Genomic DNA, 13,206 nt, shown 5'->3' with positions numbered 1-13,206 from the left:
TTAAGAGTTACTACATAAGATCAGACTATAAGGCAGTAGAGAGCTCATGTTTAATGAATGAAATCAGCCACAAACCACAACCACACTACATTAGATAAACTACCACGCTACGCTACACTACATTACATTACATTACATTGCATTGCACCACTACCCTACACCAAGTTCAGCGTGGCCATCACCTTGAGCGCCCTGGTGGTGACTTGTTTCCTGTACTTGAGTAGCGTGGGGTCAGAGGCGAGGGTTTGGTTGCATTGCCCATCACAGTTCAGCTTGAAGTGTCCCAGAAAAGCTTCCTCGGGGGGTACATTCCTCAAGTTATTATGACTACACCGACCTGTGGAAAAGTACAAGATATGGACTTACTAGAGAGAGAGAGAGAGAGAGAGAGAGAGAGAGAGAGAGGCCAACAGGATGAATATGCAGAACCGGCTGGCAAAATGAATCACTGGATAACAGAACTGGCTGATGAAATGTCTCAATGGCTACAAAATGACTAATAAACTGTCTCCTGGCTGAAGAATGGCTTGGGAAATGTCTCAGTGGCTAAGGAATGGCTGAAGAAGACTGACATTGCCACACGCTTGTCACCCGCCAGTTGGTCACTTTTCTCCACCCTACCTTACTGAGGGGAGGGTTGAAGGATAGCAGACAGGGGGAAGGAGAGAGTGAAGGGACACGTTCACTACAGCAGGACAGAGGGAGGCCCGCTCACCTTTCGTACACAGCACCGGCCCGTGAGAGAAGACACCCCTCACAACATTCATATCGAAGATGGGTTTGAATTTTCCTGAGCCGGGTCTTTTCATGTGCTCCGCCTGACGATGAGTGTGACGCAGTGCCCACAGGGAATCTGGCAGGTCTGCAGCCTCCCTTCCCGGCCCAATGTTGCTGTAGAAGTAATTCCACTGCAGTCTGAACCCCGCAGGTGCCTTTCCTCTTATGCTGCAAGTAGTGAGCGGCAGTTCAGCGCGGATAGAAGTGTGCTACTGTTGGTGTTTGGCAATGCATTACCGCAAGTTTCAAAGAGGAGTGATAGTTAAGTAAGAAGAAAGAGAAGAGACATCCAAGGAGCACTGTATAGTCGTGGTCAAAAATGTTCGCACGTCTCTCTCATACCATGACTCTTCCAGTCTGTTATAGTGGTGTGTTACTGGGGAGCCTCGAGGGTGTGTTCATGACTCTAATGGAAGTTTAAAAGGATTATTTCACCATTAATGTGGATAAAGAGCACTCGCTGAGAATCCAACTAGGCTTGTGAGATGAGGGAATGAAGCCTTTCAAAATACGCGCCACTCATCAAACAACAACGATGACCTCTCTTTTTATTGAACAGTAATGAGGTGAAATGAACATCTGTACCTGACTCACTCACCCATACACAGACTCACAGACTCACGCACCTTGCAATGAAGTCATCGAGGAAGTGGGTGAAGTTCTCGTGGCGGGGCAGGATGGGTACCTCGTCCGGGTCAAAGTGGGCAAGGAAGCGGTACTGGTGCATGTGGCGCAGAACACAGTCAGTGAAGTACACGTTCTCCTGGGCAAACATCTTTATTCGTTCCACCAGAGTCCACAGCCTGAGGGTGTGAGGGTAAAGGTGGTAGTCAACAGACTCATTATTTCATACATCATCCCTGCCGGGCCGTCCCTCCCCCGGGACTCACCTCCTGAGGTTGGGATCGTTGACGTAGGGCGGCGGGTAGGTGTAATCAGTGACCTGCACGAAGCCTTCCTGCGTGTAGTGACGCAACACCTTGTTGATATTTGGGTGCACATCAGTCACGTAGAGGAACACCTGGCTGAAGCCCTGCGCCCTCAGCAGCTCCAACCACTCCACCAGGCGCAGCGAGAAGTCCTCGTGGTAGTAGAACAGCGCCGGCCCGCACACCGCCGCCGCCCACCCACGCACCAGCCTGCGCCACACACCACACCTCATTACATTTGCACCCAAAAACCTTACTCGGGGTTGCCACCAACTATCTATGCTGGAATACATCAGCGTACCCCTTTGTAGCTACTGGCCAGAACCACTCTTACATAAAGAGAAGAAAAGACGTAGAATGACAGAAGAAAGCCTTCAGAATCATTCTGTATTGGTTCACAGAGAGATAGGAAGCAGGCAGCGACTCACTTGGTGGGGTTGGGAGGCGCCACGTGAGACCTGTAGGCAGACACAAGACGCTCCCTGGCACCGCTCACCTACAACAGGAAGCACCATTTGGTTAATGCCTGACTACTGACCTACTATTCATAGCCTCATTGCCACTCTCGTTTGATGCAGTGTGTCTCCCATAGGTGTAAGCATAGCTTTGGGTGACACGTATATAGTGAAGACTAGTGCCACAGTGCCACTGTCCCTATAGCAACGAAGATCCAACTGATTACTAATGGTACTATGTACAAAATCCTTAATGCTACTTTTAACATAGCCTAGAGTGTACTCAGTGCCAGGGTCTACATTGTCTTCCTAAAGGGCACATTGAGCAAGGTGGTCTGCCTTTTCATTAAGCAGCATACCCACATGAGAGGGTATCCAGGTGATATGCACTGTGGTACCAGCACCTTCTAGGGCTTGGATGAGATCAAGACATTTATTAACTAGATCACAGTCCATCGGGTAGTTAGATTTGAGAGCGTACAGTGTAGCCTGAATGTCAACAAAGTGGTATACATTCTTATGGAGAGGCGACACAATATGAAGCGCCTTCAGAACAGCATACAATTCTGCCCTAATGGAGGACATGTGTGCAGGGAGCTGCCTGGAAACCTCAGTGTCAGAGTAGTGATTGGGAAAAATGTAGTCGTAGATGAACAGCCCACATCTGGACCTGCTGCCATTGACTGACCCATCACAATAAACATGATTAGCCTGAACGTGGGGGTACTTGGACAATCTAATCAGTCTTGCAGCAAATGAGGAAGCCAGTTCCTCTTGGGCTGATGCAGTGAATGAATATCAACACTGACACGGTGAGCTTTCCAAACGGGTTGGAGCGGTGACATAACTACATTAATACACGCCTCGGCTACACCTATACTTGTTAGTACTCCTAAGATCTTCCTGAGGAATGGAGCTGTAGGAGTCCGAGGATCATGCTACAGGGGGTCTGTGATCCCTCTAGTGAGTCAGAGCCCATGCACAGCATCTGACCAACAGTACGGCATGTAATTTCCTGTCTCCTACACATAATACTCGGCAGGTTCAGTTCTGCTCTGAGGGCCTCAATCTGTGCAGTCCTTGGGCATCCATAAATTACCCTCATGGCTTCATTCTGAACAAACTCCAGTGGACAGAGCTGAGTGGCACTAAACTACATTAAAACAGAGGCTGCGTAGTCAATGAGGGACCGTACGACAGATATATAGAACATCCTTAGGACTGGAGTGCCAGTCCCCAGGCCCCTGTTTGCTAGCAGCCGAAGTGGCGCTAGCCGTGGCAGACAGAGGTCTCCAACATATATAATGTACAGCTTGGAGTGAATTCCTGAAGCTCATCTGAACACCCAGGTAATTGTGTGTATGGACTCTAGGGATGGGAACATTATTTACAGTGGGCGGTCGAGAGAACTTCCCTTTGGCTTGAAATTTGGTTTTACATTCATTTATTACAAGTCCCATTTGAACACACAATGCTGCTACTTGTGACAGAGCTAACTGGAGAATCCTGGGTGTGGGACATTGCCAACTGAGATGACTAGCAGGGTTCTCAGGAGTAATTTGTTAAAATAATGTAAAAATCTTGTTAATCTGTCACTATGTAGTACCACACAGAAAAAAGATAAATAAGTAAAAGCCAGTGCAATGAAGGTGCAGCGGTGAAGTGTTTCTATAGACAATGATTAAACACGGAAAGCAAAACAGTCAGCGTGGCACCTTCAGCAGATTGTTGGCTGGCGCACAGGGCTCAGAGACAAGCGAGACAGCGAGGGGCACGCCGTGGCTGGTGTCTGGGGGCAGGGCACAGCTCAGCAGGTACGGCATCTGGCGGTCACTGTTTCTGTTCTGGTAGTCTAGGTAGTCTGCGGGAAACAACGACACAATCTGAGCCAAGGAACACAAACAAACCATTATTCTTTGAACACTGAAGTACAGTAGTACATACCGGCAAGCCAAGTCTTTCCTCGGAATGAAAGAAAACGACAGGAGAAATGACTTCTAGTAAGCAGAGAACAGAAAACTTGACTATTCGAGAACCGGCGAACGATTCCCTGTAAAGGCTAGCATGACTTCCTGACGAGGGACTCACCCACGCTAGTAACTCTGACAGGCAGCGGCGGCGCGTCTGAGCTGAACCAAATGTGGCACCAGGCAAGAGGAGGAGCCTTGCTTCTCGACACGCCCAGCAGCCTGAGGGACGCCCTGCCGTCTGGAAGGGAGAGCCAGATGTAGTACTAAGAGAGTGAAGGAGAGATGTTTATAGGTAAGGACCAATAATACATACAGTATACGTACATGTGTCGTGCTTGCAAGTTCCACGATCTTGTTGCGTCCCCAATCTGCCAGACTGCTTTGTGGGTTCAAGGGAACGCTTCGAAGTGTTTTTTTTTTTTTTTTATAAACTTTGTTTGATAATCAAATATCTCACAAATTCCACCGTCAAATATCTCACATTGTTTCACATTATACTCAAATCGCATTCCACAATTAACACTCGGTGATGAATCAACTCTCTCTTCAGATATCTCAGATTGCTTCACCTTATTCACATTGTTCAACTCGAATCACACAATTTACACTCAATGATAGAATACATTCTACACATTCCCAGCAATCAACCTTCAGATAAAAAGCGCCATTCTACACACAGCCAATTTCCCTTTATCGAAACATAACACCAACATCTTACTCTGAGTGCATTACAACTGTCTGGCTCCACTAACTAGTACTGTGTTAGGCGGCTTGCCCATCTTGACCCTCTCTGGTCTGACAGCTCTCTAGCTGTCTGTCTCTCGCCTTCTCCTTGGCCTATTCATTTGTCTCCTACACCTCATGATGTACACACCATTTAGAGCGCCTTTTCGCTCCAACAAGGCTTCCGGTGCATTAAGACTTATTTTTCAATATCTTATTCATAAGGATCCTTTCCTGTAACTATATTTATATCGCATACTTTGATCATAACGTTCATTTTCCTTTAATTTTCATAAACGCTCATTTTAGCATAACATCAGTAATCGCATCTTTTGCTTGCCTCGCATCTACTAAGTGATAACCATCTCGGTATCTCTTCTTGTAATCTGTCGTTGCTCTCCGGCTCTGCTATAGTCCGACACAAATATGAAGGCCGCTGATGGGGGGGGGGGGGAGACCTAACGGGGATTCCCCGGCTGCGGCGTTGCTAAGCATCGTAGCACATGTTTCTATCTCATTATTAATTTACATCTTAATGAACCGTCATAAAAATGTATTCCTCTAAATTTCTACGAAGGATGTATAGAGAGCTTTGAATATTGTTTTAGTGTAATGAAGACAATGATTTGGTATAGATACCACAAAATGTAGCACCACTGCTCTCCAGCGTTGCTACTTTTCAAGGTTGGACTTGGGTGAGGTCAACCTCCCTGACCGCTGATAATCCCCAGGTCAAATCGAGTCACTCCTCCCCTCCCTGTCGCTCAGGATGGAAGGTGAATATCTCGTCCGCGCTACTCGCCATCGCAACCTTCATAGTCAAGAGAAATTAATTATTTACAGCGTCAACAAGTTCTGCTTAGAGGATTCTTTTATTATCAATGTGGAGGACACTTCTGACGAAGAACTGTCTGATTAAATAGCTGAGAGAGGATTATGCCTACAGGGTAAAACCTTTATATAAAAAAAAAAAACGCACCTTAACTCTTACCTCATGGGTGGTGTGGAAAAAGAGTAAAATAAAACAACAAAAAAGATGCTTGTCTACTTGTCTATTTTAGAGAGAGAGAGAGAGAGAGAGAGAGAGAGAGAGAGAGAGAGAGAGAGAGAGCTGGAGAGATGGGCGTTTCTCCACACTTCAGTGTTAATCCTATAATTGGAGCTGCGACGTTTGGCAACGCCGCAACCGGGGAATTCCCGATAGGTCTCCCCCCCCCTCAGCGGCCTTCATATTTGTGTCGGACTATAGTCTTGTATACTCACCGCCTCTTGTTATCTATCAGATTATTGACCTGCAGGAAAACATGATGTATACGTCATGTTTTCCATCCAGTATGTATAAATAGTAAAGCTATTTTGCTGGAGTGAATGCTTGAGCATGTGCTTGTTGTATGCATGTCAGTATGAAAGTAGGGAAAACACACACACACACACACACACACACACACATACGGCCCGGTAGCTCAGTGGTTAGAGCGCTGGCTTCACAAGCCAGATGACCGGGGTTCGATTCCCCGGCCGGGTGGAGATATTTGGGTGTGTCTCCTTTCACGTGTAGCCCCTGTTCACCTAGCAGTGAGTAGGTACGGGATGTAAATCGAGAAGTTGTGACCTTGTTGTCCCGGTGTGTGGTGTGTGCCTGGTCTCAGGCCTATCCGAAGATCGGAAATAATGAGCGCTGAGCTCGTTCCGTAGGGTAACGTCTGGCTGTCTCGTCAGAGACTGCAGCAGATCAAACAGTGAATTACACACACACACACACACATGTGCATCTGTGTGTGTGTGTGTTTGTGTGTGTCATTGTCTATCCTACTTTGAAACAAATTACCACATGGTGCCTGAAAAACATCAAGAAAGAGCATTACTGACAGTTTTATGCTTCCCACGTCAGAGCAACACCATCTGCAAACACCATACTACACTCACACAGTCACAGTGACAATCACACATTACCTTCGTGCCGCCATTCAAACCCACACTCACACATACCTGTCCCTGGATCCAAAAAGGCGGAATACAGCAAAAACGTCTCGTTGGTGTCAAGAGTCGCTCGCTGCCAGAGTGTGTTATCCCAGTCAATGCTGTTGGAAGAGACGTGACCTTCTGTAGCATGTAGGATATTGCGCGGGCGGTGATACCACCATCACCATCACACACCACCACCACTACAACTACCACCACCCACCACCACCATAACCATCATCGCCAGTAGAAGTAGTAGTAGTAGTAGTAGTAGAAGTAGTAGTAGCAGTAGCAGTAGTAGTAGTAGTAGTAGTAGTAGTAATAGTAGTAGTAGTAGTAGTAGTAGTAGTAGTAGTAGTAATAGTAGTAGTAGTAGCAGTAGTAATAGTAGTAGTAGTAGTAGAAGTGTTTTGCTGGAAGTGGTGGTTGTGGTGTCATCAGGCACAGGTGTTGATAACAAGACAGTTAGTGATGAAATGATAACAAGAGCAACAACAACAATAGTAATAATAACACTGATAATAATAATTATAATAATAATAATAACAATAATGATAATGATTGAGCATGCAGAAACAAAATGTATGCCAGTAGTATAAATGAAAAGAGATGGCAAGCACAAACTGATGTTGTTAGGTGACGCGTATCAAACCTTGGAGGAAGGATTTGTCATTCCTCCACGCCACAGACCCCTGCTGCAGCCGTACAGACTGACAGGCACTCAGCCAGTGACAGCCACGCACCATAACTAAGCTCTAGAACAGACACACACAGCTACACACAAAGTCCCATGCACGCCTTGCTGCCTGCGTGCTGTACTACCATTCACGAGGAACACAAGCGATACGTTTACCTTTTGATGTTCGGGAGCAGGGAGCACTGCGACTTGCTAGCCTTGGCACCGAACAACAACTCTATAGCCAGGTTCGGGTGTCGCTCCTTCAACTCCTGGGCGGTGGTGGCGTTGGTCAAAGGCACGGAGATGTTCATGAACGACGTTATCCAATCTGGAACACGCCACGCCCTGGAACACTTGCAGCCCGAGGGAGGGACACTGGCAGGGCTTTCAGTGGATGTGGGAAGGAAGTGTAAGGATCGTGGGAGTTCGGCTAGACCTAGAGGGATGGACTTAATGTCCAGTTGGTTGACCAGCACCACCATGAAGAAGATGATGACCACTGCCACCACGGCAAAGACTCTGAGATAAAGCAAGAACAGTTGTAAAGAAGATGATGGAAACGATGAACAACAATAACAACAACAACAAAGGAAAAGGAAAAAAAGAAAAGAGGCCACCAAAATTACAATTCACATCGCACGGTTCTTTCCTTCCTGACACACCGCTGGACACGACTCCTTACACACACACGCACGCCACTCCCAGACATTTACATTTCTTTACACAGCCGCTTACAAACACTGTACTGGTGAGACAATAGGCAATCTCTCGTTACAACCACGTTCTCTATATTGTGCGGGGCCTACAAACATCGTCAGCAGTGCTCTTGGTGTTGTGATTTGCTGGATATCGCAGTGACATGGTTTGAACGGGAATAACTTTACATACAAAGCATAACACTCGCCGGACGTCAAGGAAATGTATCGCCAGATGACCTCCGTGCAAAGATCAATAATAGCAGCCAGGGTAGAATTTCCAGGCTACATTGTAAAGGAAGGTCACGTGAGTCTGTACAGCAGTCACGTTCTTACTCATTAAACAATCTGACACTTTATCTTCATTACTTTTAGATACTGGAGGAGGTTTTCCACTGTATCCTCATGACACACACACACACACACACACACACACACACACACACGGCCCGGTAGCTCGGTGGTTAGAGCGCTGGCTTCACAAGCCAGATGACCGGGGTTCGATTCCCCGGCCGGGTGGAGATATTTGGGTGTGTCTCCTTTCACGTGTAGCCCCTGTTCACCTAGCAGTGAGTAGGTACGGGATGTAAATCGAGGAGTTGTGACCTTGTTGTCCCGGTGTGTAGTGTGTGCCTGGTCTCAGACCTATCCCAAGATCGGAAATAATGAGCTCTGAGCTCGTTCCGTAGGGTAACGTCTGGCTGTCTCGTCAGAGACTGCAGCAGATCAAACAGTGAAACACACACAGTAATCAATTGTAACTCACTTGCACAACGTTGGCCAAGGCATCATCCAGCGGCCCTGCAAACAAGATTAGATACGATTATGTAGAAATGCATCGAAAGAAAAGAGAGAGAGAGAGAGAGAGAGAGAGTGGAACTATGCGCGCTTTGGGGTCTGAGGAGTCTCCAAGTGCACGGGTTCGAGTCCTGTTCACGGTCCGAGTGTAGGTCGGGCTTCCTCACTCGGAGCAACGATTTCCTAGCGGGTGAGCTTTGAGATAGGAGGTACCCTAAACAGTATCCCCTTTACCCCTTAAATTCCCGTGAAAAGCCCAAATGGTATAAGTAAAAAGAAAAAGAGAGAGAGTGTGGGGGTGAAGATGACATTTTTTCCAAGGCCTCAGAGAAAGTTAGCCATGAGGTTCCTGAAGTTGCCAAGAGTATTAAATTTTGTTGTTTAAGACGTAGAAATGCTGTTCATCTGTCACTACACCCGTAAGAACACGTTTAGGAATCTGTGCCACCTCAGTTGGAGCCTTTGAATAAGATGGAGGTGTGGCGCGGAAGTGGAAACAAACCGAAACGAAATACAGCGGCAAGAGCGCAACTTTCCCTTTAGGAAGGGCGGCAGGCAACTGAGAGGCAGACAAGTGTCACGCAGCATTGTTACCTTTATCATATCTTAACACTTATCTTATATCCTTTTTATAATGCTCTGCATAACGATAAGATATCAAAACCATAAGATCTCTTACAAAGGCAACGACACAGAACAAGCATCATGCAGTAATACACCAATAGATGTCATTAGAAGGTTGTAAATGAAAGGACATCATGAACACTGAGCAGGTCTAGCCATCAAAATAATCAGTGGTTAGTGGGACTTGTGCCTGCATGTGTTGAAACATTGCTCTCACTACGACTACTTTCAAAGGTAACTGAGATGATTAGCCGGCTTATCAAGAGTGTTTCTCCTGTTAAAAATCTAAAAACCTCTTCAATCTATCATTTGAACCGTACAAAGACCCTTTCAAAGACCCGTGTAACTTCATTTAGACCTTTAGATGAAGGTAGAGAGTATAGATGTGTTTCAGAATACACATGGTAAATATATTAATGTGTGTATGATAATTGTATTAATGATAATGATAATGCTAATATTAATGATGATGATAATAATAATAATAATAATAATAATAATAATTATTATTATTATTATTATTATTATTATTATTATTATTATTATTATTATTATTATTGTTATTATTATTATTATGAATATTGCGTATTATTACTATCATCATCACTACACACACACACACACACACACACACACACACACACACACGGCCCGGTAGCTCAGTGGTTAGAGCGCTGGCTTCACAAGCCAGATGACCGGGGTTCGATTCCCCGGCCGGGTGGAGATATTTGGGTGTGTCTCCTTTCACGTGTAGCCCCTGTTCACCTAGCAGTGACTAGGTACGGGTCTACGGGATGTAAATCGAGGAGTTATGACCTTGTTGTCCCGGTGTGTGGTGTGTGCCTGGTCTCAGACCTATCCCAAGATCGGAAATAATGAGCTCTGAGCTCGTTCCGTAGGGTAACGTCTGGCTGTCTCGTCAGAGACTGCAGCAGATCAAACAGTGAAACACACACACACACACACACACACATAAAGAGAACATGAACTTTTTAGGTAGGAATGACATTCGTGTGTGGGTGTATCGGTGTGGTAAACATGCGTCAGCCTTCTCGATAGTGACGTAAGTATATCCCCAGCTGTGTGTATTATTCACTACAGTCGTCTGCTGGTTACCCAGCCAGCCTTTCCCCCTACAGGGAGTACTACTAGCTAACTTATCCATGGGATCATAGAGGAAGTTTTTAGCATGCTCAAGAAACCCAGCATATACTGCCGCTACATCGATGACATCTTTATTCAAGCTGAAGACGAAACCGAGGTCGAGCAACTCAGATGCCACTTTCAAAAAGCCTCTGGCCTGAAATTCACCACCGAGAATAGCATTTTCTTTCTGGACGTTCTAGTCAGGCAAGAGAAAAATTCCTTCAACACTTAAGTTTACGTCAAGCCTACCAACCGAGGACACTGCCTGAATGGGAAAAGTGAGTGCCCCCAGAGGTACAAGGACTCCACAGTCAATGCATACTTAAGAAGAGCGCTCACACATTGCTGCACCAGGAAACAAGTACACCAAGAAATCGAACGGTCCACGCAAGTACTTATGAATAACGGCTTCAACGAAGGAGATATCATGCGCTCGACTAAAATCATGAACCGTTGGTACAACCCCAGCAACACTCCTAAAGAAAACAAGACGGATGTTATAATTTACTACAGGGCATTCTTTTCCACCAAGTACAAAGTGATCCGAGGGGTTTCCAAGCGCACGGGTTCGAATCCTGTCCACGGTCCGAGATTAGGTTGGGCTTCCTCACTCGGGGCAACGGTTTTCTAGCGGATGGGCTTTGAGATAGGAGGTACCCCAAAAAGTATCCCCTTTAGCCCATAAATTCCCGTGAAAAGTCCACATGGTATAAAAAGAAAAAAAGAATAATGAACATTGTACACAGGAACGTCAAGCCAATTGATGATGAGAAGAAAATTAAACTTCAGATTTCTAAAAAAATAAGAAAATAAGCCAGCTTTTACTACGAAACAGCCCTGATCAGACGAAGGATATGACTCAAAAGTCACATGTCGTTTATAAGTTCTCCTGCAAACGAGGAAACTGTGCAGTTCTCAATTCTTATATCGGCATGACGACGACCAAGTTATCTTGAAGGCTGATGTTCCACCTAGCATCCGGACACCCCAAGAAACATCTACGTGAAGAGATGGCGCAACATTAACAAGAAACATGCTGGAAGAAAACACAGAAATCTTAGACACCTGTAAAGATTTGCGAAGATTAAACATGTTAGGAGCAGTATACATCAAAGAAATGGAACCAAGGCTGAAAACACAGGCAGACAACCTCTTAGCCCTTCCGAGCATGAACCGCGGGACGCTAGGTAGACAGATCAGAGAGAAGAAGAGGGCATATAGAGAGTTGCAGAAAAGTGAGGAAGATGTAGATTTGATTAGGTACAGACAGGTCAGGGATGATTTGAGTAAGGTTATAAAAAAAGTAAAAGGCAGGCAGAGATAAAACTAGCTAGAGCTTTTTGGGAGATCCCAAAAAATTATATAGTTATTACAAGGTCAGTGATAAAAGAAATAAGGATAGGATTGGACCACTCAGAAAAGATGGTGTAGTAGTGGATCAAAATGAAGACATAGTAGAATTATTGAATGAACAATTTTCTTCAGTATATACTAGGGAAAGAATAGGAAATCCTGTTACAAATATTGATATAAAACTGGGAATTATTAGGAAATTTATTCTTGAACTAGACGATAGGAAAGCTAGTGGTCCTGATGAGCTACATGCCAGAGTACTTAGGGAGGATGTAGACAGTATTTCTGAAGCACTTAAGTTAATCTTTGAAAGATCACTTAGGTTTGCTGAGATACCTCAGGACTGGAAGTTAGCTAATGTTACACCAATATTTAAAAAAGGTAGGATGGATGATGCGAATAATTATAGACCGATCAGTTTAACTAGTATAGTATGTAAGATACTAGAGAAAATCATTAAGGGTAGTATTTGGGAGCATTTAAATGAGAATAGATTAATTAGAGATACCCAACATGGGTTTAGATCAGGGAGGTCCTGTCTTACAAATTTGCTCGATTTTAGCAAGGCGTTTGATAAGGTACCGCATAGGAGGCTAGTGTACAAATTGAGACTACATGGGATAGGGGGTAGGTTAGTTGATTGGATTAGTGAATGGCTTTCTGATAGGAAACAGAGAGTAGTATTAAATGGGGCAATGTCTGAGTGGAAGGAAGTGGGTAGTAGGGTACCCCAAGGATCAGTGCTAACACCTCTTTTTTTCTTGGTGTACATTAACGATTTAGATATAGGAATTAGTAGCAAAGTATCAAAGTTTGCAGATGATACTAAGATAGCATGTGCAGTACAGGGTGAAAAGGACAATTACAGAATACAACGAGACCTGGACAGGCTGATAGCATGGGCAGACAGGTGGCAGATGGAGTTTAATTCTAAAAGTGTCAGGTTATGCATTTAGGTAAAGACAACACAAACTTTAGCTATGAGATGGAGGGATGTTGGCTAGAGGCAGTAGAGGAGGGAAAGGATTTAGGAGTAGTGATAGACAGGACTATGAAATTTTCAAAGCAATGTTTAAAAGCAAGAAATAGGACAAA

General features: G+C 45.1%; 1 protein-coding gene across 1 annotated transcript; it reads right to left on the bottom strand.

The window, feature by feature from the left end:
* LOC123506833 lies at positions 1–9,561 on the bottom strand. Its single transcript, XM_045259177.1, has 11 exons — positions 9,491–9,561; positions 8,957–8,991; positions 7,670–8,014; positions 6,844–6,935; positions 4,250–4,369; positions 3,877–4,022; positions 2,135–2,202; positions 1,668–1,916; positions 1,404–1,580; positions 716–945; positions 1–337 (listed from the first exon to the last, which is right to left on the bottom strand). Exons 2-11 carry the CDS (start codon positions 8,980–8,982, stop codon positions 156–158), a joined length of 1,635 nt encoding a protein of 544 aa, XP_045115112.1. The 5' UTR covers positions 8,983–8,991; positions 9,491–9,561; the 3' UTR covers positions 1–155.
* Between the last annotated feature and the right edge of the window lie 3,645 nt (positions 9,562–13,206).

The sequence above is a fragment of the Portunus trituberculatus genome, chromosome 21, assembly GCF_017591435.1.
Source record: "Portunus trituberculatus isolate SZX2019 chromosome 21, ASM1759143v1, whole genome shotgun sequence".
In the NCBI taxonomy this organism is placed as follows: Eukaryota; Metazoa; Arthropoda; class Malacostraca; order Decapoda; family Portunidae; genus Portunus; species Portunus trituberculatus.
This window is presented reverse-complemented; position numbering and strand designations above follow the sequence as displayed.

Coding starts and splice junctions, on each gene's coding strand:
- LOC123506833 (XM_045259177.1), bottom strand. CDS start 8,982: ATGATGCCTTGGCCAACGTTGTGCAA. Junction 4,023..4,249: donor TGTCAGAGTTACTAGCGTGG/GTGAGTCCCTCG, acceptor TGTTTCCCGCAG/ACTACCTAGACTACCAGAAC. Junction 1,581..1,667: donor AACGATCCCAACCTCAGGAG/GTGAGTCCCGGG, acceptor TCACACCCTCAG/GCTGTGGACTCTGGTGGAAC.